Below are 25471 nucleotides of genomic sequence, written 5' to 3'. Positions count from 1 at the left end.
CTTTTGAACAGTGGCAGGGACTCCAGACAATCACGGATTATTTAAAAAAAAAGTCAGCCATGTAGCGGACACCGACGCCTGGTTCCCAGATAAGCTAAACACCTTCGTCAGCGAGGTGACCAAGAACCCGATGGCCACTCTGACAGAGCTCTAGAGTTCCTCTGTGGAGATGGGAGAACCTTCCAGAATAACAACCATCTCTGCAGCACTCCACCAATCAGGCCTTTATGGTAGAGTGGCCAGACGGAAGCCACTCCTCAGTAAAAGGCACATGACAGCCTGCTTTGTTTGCCAAAAGGCACCTAAAGAATCTCAGACCATGGGAAATAAGATTCTCTGGTCTGATGAAAGAAAGATTGAACTCTTTGGCCTGAATGCCAAGTGTCACATCTGGAGGAAACCTGGTACCATCCCTACGGTGAAGAATGCTGGTGGTATCATGCTATGGGGATGTTCTTCAGAGGCAGAGACTGGGAAACTAGTCAGGATCGAGGTAAAGATGAACAGGGCAAAGAACAGAGAGATCCTTGGTAAAAACCTACTCCAGAGAGCTCAAGACTTCAGACTGGGACAAAGGTTCACCTTCCAACAGGACAACAACCCTAAGCACAAATCCAAGACAACGCATGAGTGGCTTTGGAACAAGTCTCTGAATAGCCTTGAGTGGCCCAGCCAGAGCCCGGACATGAACACGATTGAACATCTCTGAAGAGACCTGAAAATAGCTTTGCAGCAACGCTCCCCATCCAACCTGATAGAGCTTGAGAGGATCTACAGAGAAGAATTATAGATACTCCCCAAATATAGGTGTGCCAAGCTTGTAGCGTCATACCCAAGAAGACTCAAGGCTGTTATCACTGCCAGTAAAGGGTCTGAATACTTATGTAAATGTGATTTTTTTTGTTTGTTTTGAAATTAGCAAACATTTCTAGAAATCTGTTTCTGCTTTGTCAGTATGGGGTATTGTGTGTAGATTGATGCGTGAAAAAAACTATTTAATCGATTTTATAAGAAGGATGTAACATAACAAAATGTGGCAAAAGTCAAGGGGTTTGAATACTTTGCGAAGATACTGTATGTACAGTGCCTTGCGAAAGTATTCGGCCCCCTTGAACTTTGCGACTTTTTGCCACATTTCAGGCTTCAAACATAAAGATATAAAACTGTATTTTTTTGTGAAGAATCAACAACAAGTGGGACACAATCATGAAGTGGAACGACATTTATTGGATATTTCAAACTTTTTTAACAAATCAAAAACTGAAAAATTGGGCGTGCAAAATTATTCAGCCCCTTTACTTTCAGTGCAGCAAACTCTCTCCAGAAGTTCAGTGAGGATCTCTGAATGGTCCAATGTTGACCTAAATGACTAATGATGATAAATACAATCCACCTGTGTGTAATCAAGTCTCCGTATAAATGCACCTGCACTGTGATAGTCTCAGAGGTCCGTCAAAAGCGCAGAGAGCATCATGAAGAACAAGGAACACACCAGGCAGGTCCGAGATACTGTTGTGAAGAAGTTTAAAGCCGGATTTTGATACAAAAAGATTTCCCAAGCTTTAAACATCCCAAGGAGCACTGTGCAAGCGATAATATTGAAATGGAAGGAGTATCAGACCACAGACAAAGATATCCATAAAAAGTGTCGTTTAAAGTTTGCCACAAGCCACCTGGGAGACACACCAAACATGTGGAAGAAGGTGCTCTGGACAGATGAAACCAAAATTGAACTTTTTGGCAACAATGCAAAACGCTATGTTTGGCTTTTCTTCAGCAGGGACAGGGAATATGGTTAAAATTGATGGGAAGATGGATGGAGCCAAATACAGGACCATTCTGGAAGAAAACCTGATGGAGTCTGCAAAAGACCTGAGACTGGGACGGAGATTTGTTTTCCAACAAGACAATGATCCAAAACATAAAGCAAAATCTACAATGGAATGGTTCAAAAATAAACATATCCAGGTGTTAGAATGGCCAAGTCAAAGTCTAGACCTGAATCCAATCGAGAATATGTGGAAAGAACTGAAAACTGCTGTTCACAAATGCTCTCCATCCAACCTCACTGAGCTCGAGCTGTTTTGCAAGGAGGAATGGGAAAAAAATTCAGTCTCTCGATGTGCAAAACTGATAGAGACATACCCCAAGCGACTTACAGCTGTAATCGCAGCAAAAGGTGGCGCTACAAAGTATTAACTTAAGGGGGCTGAATAATTTTGCACGCCCAATTTTTCAGTTTTGGATTTGTTAAAAAAGTTAGAAATATCCAATAAATGTCGTTCCACTTCATGATTGTGTCCCACTTGTTGTTGATTCTTCACAAAAAAATACAGTTTTATATCTTTATGTTTGAAGCCTGAAATGTGGCAAAAGGTTGCAAAGTTCAAGGGGGCCGAATACTTTCGCAAGGCACTGTATATACTGTATTCTACTAGTCATGGCTCATCCTATATAATTATTACTAAACGCCGTTTCAATTCATATACTGTCCATACTGTCTATACACAGCATTATTTATATATTTATAAGTTTGGACACACCTACTCATTCAAGGGTTTTTCTTTATTTTTACTATTTTCTAAGTTGTAAAATAATTGTGACGACATCAAAGCTATGAAATAGCACATATGGAATCATGTAGCAACCAAATAAGGCTTAAACAAATTAAGATATATGCTATATTAGAGATTCTACAAAGTAGCCACCCTTCGCCTTGATGACAGCTTTGCACACTCTTGGCATTCTCTCAACCAGCTTCATGAGGTAGTCACCTGGAATGCATTTCGATTAACAAGGTGTGCCTTGTTAAAAGTTCATTTGTGGAATTTCTTTCTTAATGCGTTTGAGCCAATCAGTTGTGTTGTGACAAGTACGGGTGGTATACAGAAGATAGCCCTATTTGGTAAAAGACCAAGTCCGTATTATGGCAAGAACAGCTCAAATAAGCAAAGAGAAACAACAGTTCATCATTACTTTATGATATGAAGGTCAGTCAATAGGGAACATTTCAAGAACTTTGACATTTTCTTCAAGTGCAGTTGCAAAAAACCATCAGGCGATATGATGAAACTGGCTCTCATGAGGACCGCCACAGGAAAGGAAGACCCAGAGTTACCTCTGCTGCAGAGAATACGTTCAGCTCCCACATATGCTGAGCAATTTTTGACTGCTTTCTATTCACTTTGCGGTCCAATCCATCCCACACCATCTCAATTGAGTTGAGGTTGGGTGATTGGGTGGAGGCCAGGTCATCTGATGCAGCACTCCATCACTCTCCTTCTTGGTCAAATAGCCCTTGTCCAGCCTGGAGGTGTGTTTTGGGTAATTGTCCTGTTGAAAAACAAATGATAAGCGCAAACCAGATGGGATGGTGTATCTCTATGGTAAACCAGATGGTATGCCAGCTATGCTGGTTAAGTGTGCTTTGAATTCTTTAGAAATGTTATTATTTTTATTTTTTTACCCCTTTACCCCCTTTTTCTCCCCAATTTCATGGTATCCAATTGTTGTAGTAGCTACTATCTTGTCTCATCGCTACAACTCCCGTGCGGGCTCGGGAGAGACGAAGGTTGAAAGTCATGCGTCCTCCGATACACAACACAACCAAGCCGCACTGCTTCTTAACACAGCACGCATCCAACCCGGAAGCCAGCCGCACCAATGCGCCGGAGGAAACACTGTGCACCTGGCCACCTTGGTTAGTGCACACTGCGCCCAGCCTGCCACAGGAGTCGCTGGTGCGCGATGAGACAAGGACACCCATACCGACCAAGCCCTCCCTAACCCGGGCGACGCTAGGCCAATTGTGCGTCGCCCCACGGACCTCCCGGTCGCGGCCAGTTACGACAGAGCCTGGGCGCGAACCCAGGGACTCTGATGGCACAGCTGGCGCTGCAGTACAGCGCCCTTAACCACTGCGCCACCCGGGAGGCCCAAGTGTGCCTTGAATTCTAAATAAATCACAGACAGCGTCACCAGCAAAGCACCCCCACACCATCACACCTCCTCCTCCGGTGGGAACCACAAATGCGGAGATAATCCTTCTCACAAAGACACGGAGGTTGGAGCCAAAAATCTCAAATTTGGACTTCCACCAGTCTAATGTCCATTGCTTGTGTTTCTTGGCCCAGGCAAGTCTATTCTTCTTATTGGTGTCCTTTAGTAGTGGTTTCTCTGCAGCAATTCGACCAATAAGTCTGATGTTGAGATTTGTCTGTTACTCTCTGAAGCATTTATTTGGGCTGCAATCTGAGGTGCAGTTGACTCTAATGAACTTATCCTCTGCAGCAGAGGTAACTCTGGGTCTTCCTTTCCTGTGGCAGTCCTCATGAGAGCCAGGTACATCATAGCGCTTGATGGGTTTTGCAACTGCACTTTAAGAAACTTTCAAAGTTCTTGAAATGTTCCAGATTGACTGACCTTCATGTTTTAAAGTAATGATGGACTGTTGTTTCTCTTTGCTTATTTGCCATAATATGGACTTGCTTCTACCAAATAGGGTCTTCTGTATACCAACCCTACCTTGTCACAGCCCAACTGATAGGCTCAAACGCATTATGAAGGAAAGAATTTCCACAAATTAACATTTAACAAGGCACACGTGTTAATTGAAATGCATTCCAAGTGACTACCTCGTGAAGCTGGTTGAGAGAACGCCAAGCTTGTGCAAAGCTTTCATCAAGGCAAAGGGTGGCTACTTTGAAGAATTTCAAATGTAAAATCTATTTTGATTTGTTTAACTATATATAAAAAAAGACAATAAAAATGGAATGAGTAGGTGTGTCCAAACGTTTGACTTGACATTGCTCGTTCTGATATTTTGCATTTTCTTTCATTCAACTTGGATAATTTGGACTATGTGCATATTGTTTTGTATTGCTAGGTATTATTACTGTCCTGTTTGGAGCTAGAAACACAAGCATTTTGCTACACCTGCGATAACATCTGCAAATCTGTGTACCAATAAACTTTGATTTGAAACATTCGGTTGGAGTCTGTCCTGTGTTCGCTTCACTCTAAGATGGGTGGAAAGAATTGAATATATTCCAATGCCTTGAGCATATCTCATTTGCATTTTCCTCATTTATACAAGAATATAGCACAGTAGGCCTAGGCTAAGAAGGAAGGGAAATAATATTCAGAATTGCTTTGCAACCAACCCAGCGTAGAGACAGAAATGACACGCACACTGAGCTGTCTATGGTCATATGTAGTAACTATCACGAGTGTGCTACAACATACCTCCATTGCACCCATGGGTCACTGCCTGAGGTAATTTGTTTAGGACATGTACTCTTCCGACACCTCGCTCTCTCTCACTCCAGCAGGTGGTGTTCATTAGCATGTGGTGACAGGCGACCAGGTGCTGCAGGTTCGAGTTCCCCTGTCTCTGTCGCCACTTGCGGCCTTGGCGCCTCCACGGTCTCAGGACGGGGGTCTGGGGTGGAGGGATGTGGAATAGAGATTCCAAACGGCACCCTTTTACTTACATAGTGCACATCATTTGACCAAGAGCCCTATGGACCCATTTGGGACACAGACTAGAGGGTCTGTAGAGCTGACAAAAAAGTAATTAATGCCCTCTGAAAGGTAGAGCTCTCTGCGGGTGAATTATGGTTAGAATTAGACAGCTTTAATATGAGGAAACAGTCCAGTTCCACGGCTGACGGCTCGTCGACTACCTCACCGACCCCCCGAACTTCTCTCCCAATTAGGCATATCGAAAGCAGCAGAAATGGGCCCCACACACAGGCAAATGCACCGCAGCTACGATCAAGTGCCTTGAGATGTGTGTGTGCGTGTTGAGTTGATTGGAGGTATGTTCTCTCCTAATTAATCGTTCTTATAACTTCATCACTCAATTTCGTGCGTCCCAATCCCCCCTATGCCTCCCCCCACCACACACACACACACACATACGCACACCTCAGCTATGATCCAATGCCTTGAAGAGGTGTGTGTGTGTTGCTGCGCATTAGCACATGTGAGTGTGGACGTGTGTGTGCGCTGAGAGGGACGGGGCATGTTCTCTCCTGACTTTATCAATCAACGTCACCCGTCCCGACGCCTCCATGCCTGCCCTCTGGTTTTCCTAAGGCCTCGGCCGGGTTTAGAGATTTCAGAAGAGCTTTCAGAAGAGCTTTCAGAAGAGCTTGAGGATCCCCAGGAGGAGTGAAGTGAACACGGCACAGACTCCAACCGATGGAAAACACATTTCAGAGACCACGTGACAACGCTATAGTCAATGGCTGAACACATGTGCACACGTGCTACACATAACATGCACACATTAGGGGAACGTCTATTACGTAAACATGAGATCAGATTCCTCATTTGAAGACCGCTGTTTGGGCGTCGCATGCTTTTCATTCTCATGCTTCTGCTGCCAAGAAAAACCGAAAGGCCTTTTTTGTCCTTTGCTCCCGTAACTGAACCAAGAGCCCCTATAAAATCAAACAGTTGTGTTATGTTCCTGTTATGGTCCAGCTTGAGACATCTGATTGGTTAATTTACACTCACAGAGCATAACACTGTGGACATAGGACGTACAACTGCTTTAAACACAAAGAAGCTGCCCAAATATCCCGGAGGCACTATTTCATTTTCAGGCATTCAACTGTAAGACAAGGCAACGCTTCGTTCTAGAGGATAGAGAGGCATCTTCTTGCTAGATCTACATTAGGAAAATAGATATGCCAGTAAAGACCAATGTTTATCATAGCGTTGAGCGAGTGGGGGGTGTTTGCAGCTTTTAGGCTGCCCGTAAGTGTCCCAGCGTCTGCAGTATACCTGGGGGAAATGATAGAGTAGAACAGGGTTCCCCAAACTGTTGATTTTTTTTTTATCCCCCCGCCAAGTTTTCTGAGCAAAAAAAACAACCTGTAAAAACAGTCCAAGTGATTTTAATTTAGAAAATCTGTTCAAAAGTTGTCCCACGCATAACAGAGAGATATGGGATCGTATACGAATGTAAGCAAGGTTTGAAATGATTATGTTTAAGTCAAACATATCCGTTTGGGCTTCTTGCGGCCAATTTGCAGCCTACAAATGATTTGTAATTATATTCCAAAATGTCCCCCGGAACATCCGCTAAGGAAATAAATCTGCCCGCGGCTGAATCTAGTTGATGATCCTTGGAGTAGAAGAAACAGGGCATGACTGAAGCAGTCAGGGCTTTTACATCACCATGGGTCATTCTGTTATACAGAGAAACGCATCATTTGGATTTTATTTGATGTGTTTAGTAAAGGACCCTGAAAGAATACCAGTAAGGAAATACTTTACCGTAAGCTTTGTGTGTGTCCATTACACTTGTGCGAATTGACTACCTTTATCCTCATATATATATTTTATGGAGCACCCCCTGCTGGCCTGGTGGTCTTTAAACTGACGGTGGACTGGTTTATCAGAAAATCCTCCATTACACAACTCTTCATTCAAAATGAGTTTGAGTGCCCCTATAATACTGATCCTTGATCAGATGTATCACTTTGAGGCCAGCTTACAGGGGCCTAACCCTTAACCCCTAACCCTAACCCAGGGGCCTAACCCATTTTCAACCCATATACGGGTTGAAAATGGAGCGCAGTGCCTGTACAGTAACGCGCTATACATGACGTCAGAGCTCTGGCTCTGCGCTTCGCAGCGCTTTATGGGTTTTGACTAACAGCCGTTCTGAACTTGAGCACCTCACCCCACCCACTAACTGGGCAACTTTAGCATATTTGTTGTTGTCGGAGTGCGGGACACGTTGGAAATTAAGAGGACTCTATGTATTTTGAAAGATAAGACATTGAGGATTGTAAGCATTTCGCTACACCAGCAATAACATCTGCTAAACACATGTATGTGACCAATAAAATTGGATTTAATGGGATTTGATAATATATGTCGCTTTGATGTCAATGCAAGCAAGCCAAACACCTGTGAGTCCAAATGTGCACTTCACGTTTCCTTATAATAAAACTAATGTCATAAACAGTGTCAACGTTTATGATCACTATGTTTGATGTACAGTTAGTTAGTTACAAGATGACATGACATCCATCACACCATGGGTTGTTCTGAACAGAATGAGCTTATGTTTGTGTATTGTGAAGAACATTTGCCACGGCACGCACACCTGAATGCACCCAGGACTCCTTTCCATGCACACCAAGCGTATCCGTTTCCTTGAATTGCATTGTGAAAGCCTAACACTGTAATATTGTATTTTATAACTCAGCCAGTCATGTTGGCAATAGAACAGGCTTACAAATGATGCCCACCTGACCCAGATTGTGATTTATAATGGACCGTATTTGGATTGCGTAAACAACGACAGTAATTGTGTGAGGGCGGGGATGCAGGGTTGTATTCAAAACAACTACAAGTGTGCTCGCTCTAGTTCCTCAACGGCACAGGTAGGAGAGCTCCATGAAAGCACCTTATAGTTGAAGACTCTTCTTTGAGTAATAAAAGTGCTTCGAAATGACTTAGGATCAGTGCCCACTTTGGAGAGCTGTGTGGCCACTTGGAGACACCAGTTAGTCCTCTCACTAAACACCTTTGTGATTTTTGTGGTCTTATGTTGCATCTACCCGACGTTGTCCAGGAATATTCTTATCGTGTTACTGAATGTATCCAGAGTATTTTCAGATTTCGTTTGGAAATAAATGCGGTGAAAAGTACAGTATATGTAAAATGCACATGACTTCTTGTTTAAGGTGAACTGTTGTGTCCTCTCCTTTGGTATAATCATTTCCCCATGATCTCCAAACTGTTCCCTTTCAAATCAAATCAAAGTTTATTTGTCATGTGCGCGGAATACAACAGGTGTAGGTAGACCTTACAGTAAAATGCTTACTTACAGGCTCTAACCAATAGTGCGAAAAAAAGGTGTGTGTATGTGTGTGTAGGTAAGTAAAGAAATAAAACAACAGTAAAAATACATTTGAAAATAAGAGTAGCAAGGCTATATACAGACACCGGTTAGTCAGGCTTATTGAGGTAGTATGTACATGTAGGTATCGTTAAAGTGACTATGCATATATGATGAACAGAGTAGCAGTAGCGTAAAAGAGGGGTTGGCGGGTGGTGGGACACAATGCCGATAGCACGGTTAGCCAATGTGCGGGAGCACTGGTTGGTCGGCCCAATTGAGGTAGTATGTACATGGATGTATGGTTAAAGTGACTATGCATATAAGATAAACAGAGAGTAGCAGCAGCGTAAAATTGCTACCATGGTTATGCATATGCATTTCATAATTCTTCTGTAAAAAAAAACTTTAAATGTAGCCCTATCCATTTAAGCCAATTTCAGGGTCTGACAGGTGTATAAAATCGAGCACACAGCCATGCAATTTCCATAGAAATACACTGGCAGTAGGATGGCCTTACTGAAAAGCTCAGTGACTTTCAACGTGGCACAGTCATAGGATGCCAACTCTCCAACAAGTTGGTTCGTCACATTTCTGTCCTGCCAGAGCAGCCCCGGTCAACTGTAAGCGCTGTCATTGTAAAGTGGAAATGTCTAGGAGCAACAACAGCTCAGCCGTGAAGTGGTAGGCCACACAAGCTCAGAGAACGGGACCGGCGAGTGCTGAAGCGTGTAGCGCGTGAAAATCATCTGTCCTCGGTTGTAACACTCACTACAGACTTCCAAACTGTCTCTAGAAGCAACGTCAGCACAAGAACTGTTCGTCGGGAGCTTCATGAAACGGCTTTCCATGGCCGAGCAGCCACACAAAAGCCTAAGATCACCATGCGCAATGCCAAGCGTCGGCTGGAATGGTGTAAAGCTCGTCACCATTGGACTCTGGAGCAGTGGAAACGCGTTCTCTAGAGTGATGAATCACGCTTCACCATCTGGCAGTCTTAGGGACAAATCTGGGTTTGGCGGATGGTATGAGAAAGCTACCTTCCCGAATGCTTAGTGCCAACTGTAAAGTTTGGTGGAGGAGGTTTGGGCTAGGCCCCTTAGTTCCAGTGAAAGGAAATCTTAATGCTACAGCATTAAGCATTATAGTGTATTCTGTGCTTCCAACTTTGTGGCAACAGTTTGGGAAAGGCCCTTTCCTTTCAGCATGACAATGCCCCCGTGCACAAAGCGAGGTCCATACAGAAATGGTTTGTTGAGATCGGTGTGGAAGAACTTGACTGGCCTGCACAGAGCCCTGACCTCAACCCCATCGGACACCTTTGGGATGAATTGGAACGCTGACTGTGAACCAGGCCTAATCGCCCAACATCAGTGCCCAACCTCACTAATGCTCTTGTGGCTGATTGGTCCCCGCAGCAATGTTCCTACATCTAGTGGAAAGCCTTTCCAGAAGAGTGGAGGCTGTTATAGCAGTAAAGGGGGGACCCAACTCCATATTAATGCCCATGATTTTGGAATTAGATGTTCGCAGAGCATACTTTTGGTCATATAGTGTATGTGCGCTGATTTGGTTCATTCTGGTGTATTGTTTCTTCACTGCTTGTTCTAAATGGAAGAGAAAGACTGAGACGGTGTCAGTCATTTCATTTGTCATCCGCTGTCTCGCCCATGGCTGCCTCATCTCGTACAGACAGACTGAGCAGAGCAAAGGTCCCTGGAAGAACATTCCAGAGGCTGAAGGGACTCCGGGGAGAGCTAGAGGCCGAGTCGAGACTTCCATCTGCTCAGTCAGCACATTCCCCATTCCCGAGCCTCACGGTGTTGCCTCTATCCACTGATCCTGGAACAGCCAGGCCTCACACAGATAGTATTATGGCTCGACACAAACACAAAAATGGATCTCAGTTCAGTTAGTTTCGACATAGATACTATCATAGATAGACACAGACACAGATCCCATGTCAGACAGACTCCCTGCAGGGAAACTGACACTGTCAGGTCATTGATAGTTAACCCACAGACATGGTTGTCCTCCCTGGTTGTTTTCCCATTTTATTGAATTTGTGGCACGTGCTGCCCCCCACACTGAGGTGTGTGTGTGACCCCTGGCTCTACAGCAAATTACACCCAAGGGCCACATTGGCTGCAGCACGCATGGTATTTTTTCCTTCGCTTCACTGTTTGCCTGGACAGCGGTGTTTGGAGCATATCTGGCCTAACCACTCTGGCCCCATGGTACTCAGCTCCAGGTCTAGACTCTCAACAGTGGTCAGTGCCCAAGAACACGAAGGTCCAAAAGGCTTCTTAACAGCTTCTACCCCCAAGCCATACGACTCCTGAACAGCTAATCAAAGGGCCACCCAGAACCCTCTTTTACTCTGCTGCTACTCTGTTTATTATCTATGCATTGTGACTTTATCTCTAACTACATGTGCATATTACCTCAACTACCTCGATTAACTGGTGCCCCCGCACATTGACTCTGTACCGACACCCACTGTATATGGCCTCGCTATTGTTATTGTACTGCTACTGTTGAAATATTTATTTTTATTTTCAATTTTTTACATAACACTTTTTTTCTTAACTTCTTAAAGCATTGTTGGTTAAGGGCTTGTAAGTAAGCATTTCACTGTAAGGTTATACCGGTTGCCTGTTATATTTGGCGCATGTGACAAATAACATTTGATTGTCTAGTCGTTTGGTCAAGTCTTATATAGAATGGAAAAAGAAGGTTGAACACGGACACCCACCCAGACATCCTCCACCATGGATGGTTGGTTGCCCTCCACTTGCTCTGCTCTCCCCCCGAACGCCCCCACCTCCCTGGGGAGAGACTCATAAAGACTGTCCCCTGAACCCCAGCAGCCATTAGCCACCAGGCAGGAATGTCCTAGTCAAACTCCCTCCCAGTGCATATATTAACTGGAGAGAAGGAGGAAGGAGGGGTGCGGAACCCTATACTGTCTCCATCACCACCCACACACAGTCCCAGCCCCATTACACAGCTTCTTGCACATACACACATGCACGCACAGGAATGTCATGTTGACGTTTCTTCTGTTGATCATTAGACTAGCTTCCCTCTGGTTCCAACCGAAAAGCTAAGGTGGATACAAATACTAAATCACACAGACCCTTCTGATTGTACAGTTGGCCTAACCCACCTTATCATTTCGATAGTAGGAGTGTTCCTGGAGTTGCGCAATCTCAAATCCAGCCCTAGAACCTATGCACCTATGAAGATACGAGAGGATTTGATGTGTGTAAGCAATATGGTAATACATTTCACCGTATTGCTTATCCGATCCCATCGGGCATCCACAAGCGCGCATCAGGCGTGGGGTCTAGCGGTGAATTTGGAATTGGGGCAATGGAACTGCTGTAGATCTATCAGCAGAGAAGTAGATACTTGTTCATAACAGCATCTCCAGTTCCTCTCTGCGCAGAGCTGTGTAGGTGTTGACCATGAGAAGAGGCCTCGAGCCTGGTAGACGGGAGACTAGTAATGTAGCATAAACATCACCATCCGTCATAAATCTACCGGCGTGGACCTCAGCTTCACCTGTGCATATCTGAAAACATTTCTCACCGCAAGTGGGAGAGAATCCCAGAAGGTTAATTGACATTAAAACATTTTTTTTTTTTAATTTATAAAATTTAGACAGCGCATCCTGTTCTTTCTCCGGTGGTAGGTCTATCATTCCACGAACCATGCTCCATAATCGTCCTTTATACAAAAAAAAGTGGCAGATTACCGCGCCCGAGGTATCCTCTCGCTCACCTCCAAGAAAAATGACCCGTTGAATAGTTGTGTCACGCAGATAGTTAATAGGTAGGGAGAGTTATATTTGACGTATCTTGATACTGCTCGGGCAACACAAGATCGGAGAAAGCACAAGAGAGCATCAAAACAAAAATGACAATTGATTGACACAGTGCATCTACTTATCTAAAACATATATATCCTTCTGGAGAAATGCTTTGAGGAGAATAAGATCTATTTTAGTGGGTCAATTTCGATGGTCACTAATTTCTGTGTAATTTCTTCTATGTGGATGGAAACAAATATGACCTCTTGCTTGAATGAAGTGGCCTCTACTGTACAATCCCACTACTTGAGCACTCACAGCGACTACCAGGTGGACTCCCCTCACAGGTATGCTTTAACTTAGCGTGTAGTGTGTGCACAGGGTGAAGTTTGTAAACAAAGACGGGCTTGACTGAATCCCGGCCATAGTGCGGTTATTTTTGCTATGATAAGAGACACAAGCAACTTCACACACGTAGGCTGGAAATGTTTGCGCCAAATACTGTTGCAGTATTACCAATGGACTGCAGAAAGTAATTCACAAAAGCCAGAGCTGTACTAGACTCCGGATGAATTTGCTACAGCTAGAAACCATAGAACAGCCAACAACCAAGTCTAGATTTACCACTGAACTTTCCAAAAGCACATAACAATAACTATCTATATCAACTATATCTACTTAGTTTGAGTTTGGGTCTGTTTTTGCTGAATAATATAAGTCCACAGAAAATGGGGATCGTATTTCCATTGTGTATGCAATGTTTTGTAACCAATAGCAAAACTCCAGCTATTTTCCCCCTACTTTGTCAGTGGTGCCTCTCCCAATGTGTAGCCAGTGTCATGGGTGTGTCAGCAAAAAACCTTCTATACATCCCCCATCAAAGGCTCCCATTGACTCAGGTGAAGATCACTTTATTGGTCATTGCTTACAAGGTCCAACCCGAAATTGAATTTCCACTTTTAACCCAACCCTTCCAAAAGACACACACAATTTTTGGGGGGGGAGAGGTACGGGGGGCTTCCACACTGGGCGCCCTGGGAGCTGTTGTTGTGGGGGGGGGGGGGGAGCATAACGGCAGGCAATGGCATCTAGGATTTGATACCAGCAACTCCCTTCCCAACCATTTTTTTTCCAATTGTACCCGGGATTCGAAATGGCAACCCTCCTGTTGCTGGCTTGCCTCTCTTACCGCTAGGCTACCTGAGGTGGGGAGAGGGCTGCTTTACACAGAGTAAGTAACACGGCCTATGTGCCTCCCCTCATAGACAATCAACTCTTTGTCTTATCCATAACTTATTGCTGAGTAACACAAACAGATTTGTTGCATACAACGTTATGAACTCTACTTTAGTAGCAGTAATGTGCAATGCCTTGGGAAAGAATTCAGACCCCTTGACTTTTTCCACATTTTGTTACATTACAGCCTTATTCTAAAATTGATTAAATCTAAATTTTCCTTGGCAATCTACACACAATACCCCATAATGACAAAGCAAAAACAGGTTTTTAAAACAAAAAACAGATACCTTATTTACATAAGTATTCAGACCCTTTGCTATGAGACTCAAAGTTGAGCTCAGGTGCATCCTGTTTCCATGGATCATCCTTGAGATGTTTCCAAACTTGATTGGAGTCCACCTGTGGTAAATTCAACTGATTGGACATGATTTGGAAAGGCACACACCTGTCTATATAAGGTCCCACAGTTGACAGTGCATATCAGAGCAAAAACCAAGCCATGAGGTAGAAATAATCGTCCGCAGAACTCTGAGACAGGATTGTGTCGAGGCACAGATCTGGGGAAAGGCACCAAAACATTTCTGAGGCATTGAAGGTCCCCAAGAACACAGTGGCCTCCATGATTATTAAATGGAAGAAGTTTGGAACCACCAAGACTCTTCCTAGAGCTGGCTGCCTGGCCAAACTGAGCAATCGGGGGAGAACGACCTTGGTCAAGGAGGTAACCAAGAACCCAATGGCCACTCTGACAGAGCTCTAGAGTTCCTCTGTGGAGACGGGCGAACCTTCCAGAAGGACAACCATCTCTGCAACACTCCACCAATCAGGCCTTTATGGTAGAGTGGCCAGACGGAAGCCACTCCTCAGTAAAAGGCACATGACAGCCTGCTTGGAGTTTGCCAAAAGGCACCTAAAGACTCTCAGACCATGAGAACTAAGATTCTCTGGTCTGATGAAACCAAGATTGAATTCTTTGGCCTGAATGCCAAGTGTCACGTCTGGAGGAAACCTGGCACCATCCCTACGGCGAAGCATGATGGTGGCAGCATCATGCTGTGGGGATGATTTTCAGCAGCAGGGACTGGGAGATTAGTCAAGATCGAGGCAAAGATTAACGGAGCAAAGTACAGAGAGATCCTTGATGAAAACCTGCTCAGGACAGACTGGGGCGAAGGTTCACCTTCCAACAGGACAACAACCCTAAGCACAAAGCCAAGACAATGCAAGTCTCTGAATGTCCTTGAGTGGCCCAGCCAGAGCCTGGACATGAACCCGATCGAACATCTCTGGAGAGACCTGAAAATAGCTGTGCAGCAACACTCCCCATCCAACCTGACAGAGCTTGAGTGGATCTGCAGAGAAGAATGGGAGAAACTCCCCAAATACAGGTGTGCCAACCTTGTAGCACATACACAAGAAGACTAGAGGCTGCCAAATGTGCTTCAACAAAGTACTGAGTAAAGGCTATGAATACTTATGTAATGTGATATTTCACTCTTTCACTTTTAATATGTTTGTAAAAATTTATAAAAACCTGTTTTTGCCATGTTATTATGGGGTACTGTGTGTAGGGAAACATTTTTTATAACCAATTTTAGAATAAGGCTGTTACGTAACATAATGTGGAAAAAGCCAAGGGGTCTGAATACTTTCCGAATGCACTGTAAGTATTAGAACACATCTGCAAACAATAAATGCATACATTTAACCCTCCGAGAGTGGGCATTTCATCACTGTGTTTACCATAGTCTCTCCCAACTAAACTAACATCCCACACACTTGTAATAAAGTAACCCCTGCACGGTAAATAGGCTGTAGGTCAGTAGGGGGAGGACCTACTGTTGATGTTCCTCCATTATTTCTTCCAGATGTTTCCATTTCCAGTGTTGGGATCCAGTTATATGAGGTGAAAGGTCGCAAGAGGCACGGGTAAGGAAGTGTGTGCATAAGAGGTCAAAGGTCACAAGAGGCAGAGGCAAGGAAGGCTGTTTATTAGTCACTGCTGTCTCACAGTTACGCACGGCACTGCTGACTCCAGCCCTACTGCAAGACAGGGTCGTATTCATTAGGGCACGATTGGACAAATCCAAGTAGTTAATTTAAAATCAGTCCCCCCCCCCCATTTTGCGCAAAATGAACACGACCCATGTTAGAAATACGTCAGTGAACAAACACCCATACCGACTCACTAAAAACAACATGCCTTTCTGACTCAGTACAAAATTGCACACAAATAAATACATATAGGCTCTAGTAGTAAACACACTCTAGTCTACACAATTCTCTCTGAACCAGCCTCAGATACGCTTTAAAAAGGTGCACCTAGTAGCTGAAGTGGAGGCCATATTTTTCCACACCATGGATGACATGAATACATAATCTCCTATGAAATGCAATGATTAGGTTTCAAGTACTGTACAATCTCTATAGTACACACCTCCACGTGGAACGCTAAAGAACAAGTGAACAGCAACGACATTCACTGTCAACCTGCGTCTCTCTCGCTACCTTCGCTGCTTTACTCTGCGTTAGTTCCACTCCGTCGATAACATCCATGCAACAGTGTCACAGACAATGGCTTTACAATTCGGTCAATATCTAGTGTTACATTACATGCAGGCATCGTTTGTCAGGTGGAGAAGCTGCACGCTACCTTGAGATATTCCTAGTCACTTGTTTAAGTTGCACACATAATGTTTGAAAACACTCATACACACGTAAACACGCACCCACACTGACACGCACACACGCGCGCACCTTTCACTTCATGACTTGTCGACCTCACCCGACACACACGGTACCATGTTTTCAGTTTGCATGACAAGACCGCTATAGTTCAGCCGTAACACTAGCATATAATCTCACAATTCTGACAGGCAGATAAAGTTCTGATAATAATGTCTATTGAAATAGTTTCTTCATTAGGGTACAGGAGAGTTCGTGCCTTAGTGACGATGCTCAGTAAACATTGCCGGGTGGGTTGCGGTGGGAACTGTTTGACCAGGTCAGGTTGAGTTCCTTATCGGAATGGAATACCTTGTCTTCAGTCTCTCTGGCAGCAACTCTCCACAAAAGTGTACACAAAAAACATCCACTTGGGTTCAGTCTGTTCCTGTTGAAAAAAAATACTCTAGTCTCTGAAATCCTGAATGCGAAGGTGTCTGATCAGTCGACTGGAATTGTAATTGTAATTCCTTGGCAGTAAAATAAGGACATTGAGGTCAAAGGTCAGGTGAACTTGGTTGGCACAGCCCTATTGACATCTACTCTGTAGTCCTCTACTTCCAATCTTCCTCCATTCTCCTCATTCCATCCTAGTCTCTTGTCCCGAGGGGTCCATAGTCTTTCTAGGGAATGACAAGAGTATTATTGACTCACTGGCACCCCCTACTAGGCTGTCTGTTTAAGTGCAGTTTTTGCTTTAGGTCTTGGCTTTTCTCAAGTCATTGTCTTCTCATTGAACCAGCAGGGCACTCCTCCACACCTACATGGTGGGACAGGTACATGAACCGAGTCTCTGTTTGCCCAATCATCAGGAGAACCTCCGTGACTGACAGGACATCTGTCCAATGGGGACGCAGCATACAGCAAGTGTTACCTGGGAGGAGACAAACATGCACGTTGGCATAGCAATAACACTATCTGATCTTGAAGTGGGAATATAATGTTATATCTAGTAAAATATGACTATGCAGCAAATATCAAAGCATTCAGCACTCTCTTGAGATAGGAAATGAACAAAGGGACTGGGGGACAATGATTTGTTTTCCGTCTTCTGGGTACATTGATTTCAAATACAAAACCTAGGAGGTTCTCACCCCCTTCCATAGACTTACACAGTAATTATGACGACTTCCGGAGGACGTTCTTCAATCTATCAACAGCTCTTGCAGTATGAATGAACAACTTGTCCACCCAAGGATAAGAGGATGAATCTACTACTGAAAGCATAAGCTACAGCTAGTTAGCACTGCAGTGCATAAAGTGTGGTGAGTAGTTGACTCGCAGACAGAGAAAGACAATAGTTGAACAGTTTTCAACAAATTAATTTATTGAGAAATTAAGGAGACGCAGCAGAGAGAGAGGGAGATAGTAACTAGTTTACCTTTCACGAACATAATGTGGCAGGCGTAGAAAGATGCCTTGAGCGGAGTTCCCGCTTCCGTTTTTCAGAGGAAACAGAAGTTAGGTTGCAAATACTGTATCCCTGAAAAACGTATGTTAGCATTTTCTGGTGACGCCAGGAGAAGAAGCATAGTTCACCTTTCACCTACTTAGCTAATGCAGCTAATTTAGCCTATTCACCGAACTGAATCAAACAGAGAGGAATGCTATCTATGTTAGCTAGCTGGCTAAGGTTATCCAACACTGCAACTCTTCCAAGTCAAGGTAAGCTTTTGGGTTGTATTCATTCCACCGATTCTGTCGCAAAACATTTCTGAACGAAGGGACCTAGGGCTGGGCGGCATGCCGTATTTGACTATATACCGGTATTGATGCACGTACCAGTTTTTACTTGACCTTGTATTACGGTATTTCAATGTATGGTTTGTTTAATGTGTTACGCCACTCCACCGCATGTAATGGCAGTTTTTTTATATTTTTTATAGTTCACCTGTTTTGCTACTTGAGTCGTCTCTCTCCCGCTCTCCTTCCACACACGCCAAGCCCCACCCCCCGTCACCCAAGGAGAGTGCTCTACCACGAGTCACAGCCACTTCGCTTGCTGTTTACCCGCAGTGACTGTCTGCATGGTCAATGCTGCAGATGCAACAAGATGGTGACAGCGGTGCTGCTTTCCACTTCGCTTCTTAACGTCCTGTAAATCCACAAGCCTTCTATGATGACACTATTAGTTTGTGCATCTTACTGTCTGCAAACAACTAGTTTGTCTTTTCTTGGCAAGTTGTGGCTAAAATAAATTGTGTTAGCCACTAATGCTCATCGATAGTTAGCTGGCTAAATGTGCTTAGTTAGAGCAAACGTAGCTAGCTAGCTAAAAAAATACAGTCTGATACCAGTGCTGGTGTAGACCTAGATCAGCATGTCATTTGTGCAACTTTATATTCTAAATCAGAGAGGAATAGGCAAAACATGAATATTTTAGCTACATCAAGTAAGATAACCTAGAATGTAACCTCTAATTAGGGTCCACCGGGAAACACTGACCAACACTTTGGTTCCAACCCAGTTAAAATAACCCCTCCCTGAATTTGTCATTCGTTGTCATGTCAAACAACACTGTATCCAATATATTCCAACTTGTGGTTGAAGTTTGATTGAACAGTATAAAACAATCAGAATGTAGAAATTCCCATTAAAAACACATTTCAAATGTATGTGTTGCCACCCTAGGGTTATGTATTACTCATGAAGCATATTTAGAACTTGTATTATTCAAAAACCTAAAATATCGTGATATGATACTTTGGCCATATTGCATAGGGAGGGACCAACCTGAATTTGTCCAATAGAAGCTCTCCTTTTAGTTGCAACGGTTTGGACTAATGATGACACTCCAGATCAGCTAGATGCAAGCAAGAGTGTGCAAGGTGGTATTGAATGTGTGTCACTGTCTGTCACCTTGATTACTCCAGTTCGTCTCTCGACCTGTGCACCTACGTTATAAACTAATATGTCTTTATGTGTGTGTGTGTCACACTCAACTCTCGCTCTCGGGTTGTGTGTGTGAACCAATGCACGTGTATGTGTGTGCCCCTCACCTCTCTCTCATGTGCACTGTCGGGTGTGTATTGAGGAAGGACAGCTGCTGCTCCAGACTACACACACGGAAGGCCAGGTAGCAGGAGGACACGATGAGCAGAATGATACTGAGGGAGACAAGAGACACACTTTCACCACATTGTTTTCCACACACGTGTACACTGACAGCTATAGTAAAAGGCCTATGGATCATTATGTGAGTGACGTGCCATGAGCTTCAACATAGTTTTTTCCCCCCAAGCATGCTATAAAATTCATAAAAATCTTAACAGCCATGAAAAAGAACAGCGTAATGCCATTTACAAAAAAATGTCTCATGTAAAGAGATGTTATGTTATAATGTAATGTATAATGTTATATGTACACTAAGTTTAATAAGAACTGGTCAGAATTACTATGACCAGCAGGTGGCAGTATGACAGCAAGGGAGAATCGAAATTGCATTGCCTTGATTCCTCACGTCGTCACTCCTCGTGTTTCTCAATACCCATGGGACGAGAAGGTCAGAGGGGAGGGACCTCTGACCTTCTCATCCAATGGGTTTTGAGAAGGAGGTGAGGAGCGGTGACACCAGGAAAGAAGTCGATGCAATTTATATTCTTCCTAAGTGCATAATAACAGGACCTTATCCCTGTGTGTGATGTGAGTGCATTGTGGTCCGTCCGAAGCCTGGTCCCAGATCTGTTTGGGTTGCCTTGCCAACTCCTATGGTACTTGTCACGCCACGAGAACACAAACAGCACCTGGTGAGTTTGTCCAGTACTCACAGAAGTATGAAGAACTTGAGCAGCTGGTACTCCATGTGGCCCAGCTCTGGTACTGGCTCTGCCAGGAGGATCTTCTCCGTCTCCAGACTCCGCTCTGCACACAACACAACAGACCAAAATGGGTTAGCGTTAGCGTTGAGCTGTTGCTTCTCTATAGACAACACCACAAGAGAGAGCAATGCTAAAAGGCATTAGCATTAAGCTATTCTGTCTCTATAGAAGGGCCGGCTGACAACGTCACAAAAAAATTATGCGCGCACATCGATGAGGCAGAAGGCCGTTTTGCATTGTGATTCTGAATGGTCAGATAGCTAGCAACAATGACAAGACGCTGCTATGTGGGTAATCTTGGGTGGCTTGCTACAGCTCGTTGTATCTTGTTATTGATACCATGTCTTGTTTTGCTAATATGGTAAAATAATTGCTAGCTAGCTAACCAACAACTGTAACAATATATTTGAGAGACAACAAGTGCTCACATATGTATTTATGTTTTCAATAAACATTGCGCAAGTGCCGGTTTTGTTGCTAAACAACCAACCCGTCTTTAGACAACACACCACAGCATAATGGCCTGAGTGTTATCATTGAGCTTTTCTTTTTCTATAGACTACACAGTCAACACAGCGCTGAGTATGTGGGTGGCTAACACGGAACCCAAACCGGCTGCGCGCGTGCGCTATCGTGCATAAATTTATTTTGCCCCCCCACACCAAACGCGATCACCACACGCAGGTTAAAATATCAAAACAAACTGAACCAATGACATTAATTTGGGGACAGGTCGAAAATCATTAAACATGTATGGCAATTTAGCTAGTTAGCTTACACTTGCTAGCTAACGTTAATTTGTCCTATTTAGCTAGCTTGCTGTTGCTAGCTAATTTGTCCTGGGATATAAACATTGAGTTGTTATTTTACCTGAAATGCACAAGGTCCTCTACTCCGACAATTAATCCACACATAAAACGGCCAACCGAATTGGTTCTAGTCATCTCTCCTCCTTCCAGGCTTTTTCATCATTTAACTTATATGGTGAAACTTTCATTGTATTACCACAACTACCGGCAAAACAGTTCGTCCTTCAGTCATCCACGTGGGTATAACCAATGAGGAGATGGCACGTGGGTACCTGCTTCTATAAGCCAATGAGGAGATGGGAGAGGCAGGGCTTTCAGCGCACGCTCGTTGGAGACTTTCGCAAACGCTCGTTGGCGCGCGCGAGCAATAATTGAATAACATGGATTTCTGAATGTATTTTGCTACGCTCGCGTAACAGGGGAACCACTACTTCAAGGTCTCAGAGCAAGTGACGTCACCGATTGAAACACTATTTAGCGCGCACCACCGCTAACTAAGCTAGCGTTTCACATCCGTTACACGTGTCTGGTCTGGTCAGAATGTAACAGCTATGCACCACTGTCAGTCTCCTATCCCAAGTCTGACACCAACGCAGCAGGAATTAAACTTGAAGGCAGACACGTTGGAGAAAGTCAGGGGATCCATTTACAACCTTACTTAGCCTACACAAGACCCTTTAAACCATAATCGTTGCTTTGAAGTGGTGCTTCCTTACACATAGAAAGGAACAATACTAGTCTTGGAGCTAGTTTTACAGTCAGATATATTTTGTACATTTGTATGCGTTGATCGTGCTAACATTTCATTCTAGCCATCTTTTTTAACAGGGCTGGGGTTGGCCTCGACAGGGTCTTGTTCATTATGTCACGCTATGGAAATGTTTTTGCAACGGCAAACAGAAAATGTGCGTTTCTTATTGGACAAGTCAAAGTAGTCTCTCCATTTTTTCAGTCCACTTTCTTCAATTTGGTGCCTAATGAACAGGACCCTGCTAAAAACCACACAGCGGGGCTTTTAATGATCTGAGAGAAGGTACAATTATGTATGAAAGGAGAAGTCTGTGTGTTTCCCGCCACTCTGAGGGCACCTCTCATACTTCTAGAACTACAGGGACAACCAGAGATACTGGAAATAATGAGGAGATGCTTGTGTCTTCACCCTAACAATGGGATTTGTTGTCCACAGAGCAGAACAGCGGGCTGTCAAGCTCCCGCCTATTCCTGTCTTTGGATTGGTGGATACATCTCGTTATTTGAATACTTTTTTGAACTCTTCGATGAGGGGTGTTGACGTCAACCGCCTGTATTCAATGGAGAGTGAGATGCTAAGCTAGCCTCACGAATATGTACAGAACGTCTCGAATTTCAACAGGGACAACTCCGATGTCAAGTGTTTTTTTCTCAAAGTTGCCGGGATGTCACGTGCATCACACTTATATCAGTACACTTGTAACAACCTAAGCATTATGTTCCTTCTATTAGAGTAAATATGCCTCACATATCAAAACAGCAATAAAAGTTTATCTTGACTAAATTCGACACTCATTGCCCCCCCATATATAAACTCCTCACAGGCTTAATAATTAATGCTATAATCCTGCTATTCTACACATTTTGCCATGGGGCGGAGAGAAGACTTTGCTATTTTATAACTCATTTCAAGCAATTCTCCTCATTTTGCCACGGGGCAGAGATTTTTTTTTTCTTCAGTTTTACAGCTAATTTGCTGCAATTCTCCTCATTTTGCCACGGGGCGGATATTATTTTTTTTTCTTCAGTTTTACAGCTAATTTGCTGCAATTCTACACATTTTGCCATAGTGAAAAACGCAAACGTTTGCCTCCACCCTATCTAAACTGCTTACTAGAAGTTTAGATAGCTGGCCACTAGACTAATTTACCAATCTGCTGATGCACAACCAAATTTCGAAATTGCACCTTGTGTACTCTATTCCTCTAACTCTCAAGGAAAGTGTGTTGAGTTCAAATGTAAAAATGTTTCTTCCTTTTATTAATTGTTCCCCGGCCTAAAAAAAAGGGGGTGGGGAGGCACCAGTTGTCCATCTCTGCTCTAGCCAGTAGAAGGGAAAGAAGAAAAAAAAGAAGTTGAGCTCATACAAAAATCAAGAGTTCAGGTAGTTTATTGGAGAACGTACGTGTCTCTGTGCACGCTGGTTAGAAAAAGACTATCGGCTAGGTAATTAGTAGCCATAGATCCCTACTTATCAGTGTGTGAGTCAATAGCGTGTGACTTGTGGCCCAAAAGGTGACTCCAATGGCTACATTAGCAAAAACAGCTTGCGTGTGGAGGAAGGAAGAGATATCGGCTAATAGTCCTCTTTTCTGTCGAGTTATCTCGGTACCCGTCTGTCATAAGAGACTACCGTCAGGCACAGAGAACCAAAACAGAGCCTAGCTTACATTTAAATGTTAGTCATTAAGTATGTATAATTTAGTCATTTAGCTAAGTTAGCCTGTTTCTGTTTTAGTTAGCTTGTCTGTTGTTGGATAAAAAAAAAAGTAAGTCAGGCACCCATGCAAGCTACAACTGAGCTGGGTCTATTCAGAGCCTGCCACCTCTGTGTGTGTGTGTGTGTGGGGGGGGGGGGGGGCTGGGTGAGAGGGAAAGAAACATGACAGGCTGTTTGTGAGAGTGCTGACAGTGTGATGGATGAAAGGTTGCCTCTATGGATCAGATTACCGTCATCCCAATCCTAACCTAGGCCATAAAAGGGCTGGAAAATATCTGACCTTGGACCAGTGGTTAGGTTATTGTCCACTGTTTGAGGATACCTGCTGTATGATTTAGGCTTTGAATTTTGAACCTGACAGAGGTCCTAAAACATGTACACCATTTGTAGGACTTGACAACAGCAACCCTCCAGTTGCCTGCTCACTTCCTTTTAGACTTTCCCCATAAGACCCGGGATTCAAAGTTTCGAACTGGCAACCGTCTTGTGGCCAGGTTTACCTCTCTAACCTCTAGGGGCAAGCAACATCGAGGGTTTCAATCCACATAAGGTTTGAATGCGAATACTTTTGTTTGGACTGATTTGTTTGTCACTGATTTGGACTGATTTGTTTGTCAAAATCTATTTGTGGACTGGAAAAAGGGCAGTTATTTCCAAATATATAGGCCCATTATAATTTCAACATACTTTCTATCAGGCTTTAGGCGTTTATGTGCAGCCTGGAGTCATTTTTTAATCCAAAATAATCCTTTCCAACCCAAGAAATCTGTCGCCCCATGAACCTGTTGCCCCATGATGATTGATGATTGAGCGGGGCTTACCTTTGATCTTACTCTTCAATGTCAGTGGAACCTCAGTGGGTAGGTAGGGGGTGTCCACTGCGCTCAGGCTGCTGGTGGAGTTCCCCAGGAGGTCTGGGAGAGAGGAGGACACGGATGGAATGGACGGCTTTCTCCTCCACTTCAACACTGGAGGGAAGTCATTGACCACAGGGAACTCATCCTGAATGAGGGAGGAGAGGAGCAAGGGGAAGAGAGGAGATGAAGTTGAGAGAGGCTGAAAGGAAAAGGTATCTTTAATTACGTTTGGGCGATTATAATCACAATGTTTTTGGTTGACACGTTAGGGATTGTATTGCCTAAACTTTGTTAAATTATCACGTTTGGGAGAAGCGAAACAGTGAGTGGGCATTCTCTTTTTCTATATATTGGCCTTTTGGCCTTTTTTCCCAGCGGCTGTTATTAATTTGGATATGGGTTTTTTTGTAAACGAATTGGAACCTACCATTATGCCAGTGAGTAAAAAAAACAAGATCAAGAGGAGAAAAGGCTAGAAGGAAAGTTCGAGTTTGAGGTCCCTTTTAAGCACTCACATCACTGAGTGGATTATTATTGCTTTAGTAGCTCTAAAAAAAAACATTTGACTTTCGCCTGAGTAAAATAGCAGCATGCTAAGCTTCTTAATAACCCATGATGATGGCGATCAAACAAAAAAGGGTCTACTAAAGGATTAAAAACAGCAGTTTGAGGCACTCCGCTTATCTTATTCTTAAGAGGACTTACAATTGACAAGGAAGGCCAGAAGCATGCTTCAGTGTATATACACCGAACAAAAAATATTAAAAAGTGTTGGTCCCATGTTTCATGAGCTGAAATAAAAAAAATCCCAGACATTTTCCACATGCACAAAAAGCTAATTTGGCACAAATTTGTTTATATCCCTGTTAGTGAGCAT

General features: G+C 43.7%; 1 protein-coding gene across 3 annotated transcripts in view; it reads right to left on the bottom strand.

The window, feature by feature from the left end:
* Nucleotides 1-25471, bottom strand: part of LOC139368743 (GRAM domain-containing protein 2A) — a 133172-nt gene that overhangs the window by 55723 nt on the left and 51978 nt on the right. For 2 of the 3 annotated variants that reach the window (XM_071108066.1, XM_071108046.1), the window contains exons 9-11: nucleotides 24559-24739; nucleotides 20408-20501; nucleotides 19640-19747 (exon numbers count right to left, since the gene is read on the bottom strand). In XM_071108066.1, coding sequence (XP_070964167.1) covers nucleotides 19640-19747; nucleotides 20408-20501; nucleotides 24559-24739 — 383 coding nt within the window. Of the gene's footprint in view, nucleotides 1-15891; nucleotides 17515-19639; nucleotides 19748-20407; nucleotides 20502-24558; nucleotides 24740-25471 lie in introns of those variants that run through there. The other variant, XM_071108056.1, reaches the window with a different exon arrangement.

Source organism: Oncorhynchus clarkii, chromosome 2, assembly GCF_045791955.1.
Source record: "Oncorhynchus clarkii lewisi isolate Uvic-CL-2024 chromosome 2, UVic_Ocla_1.0, whole genome shotgun sequence".
Lineage (NCBI taxonomy): Eukaryota > Metazoa > Chordata > Actinopteri > Salmoniformes > Salmonidae > Oncorhynchus > Oncorhynchus clarkii.
This window is presented reverse-complemented; position numbering and strand designations above follow the sequence as displayed.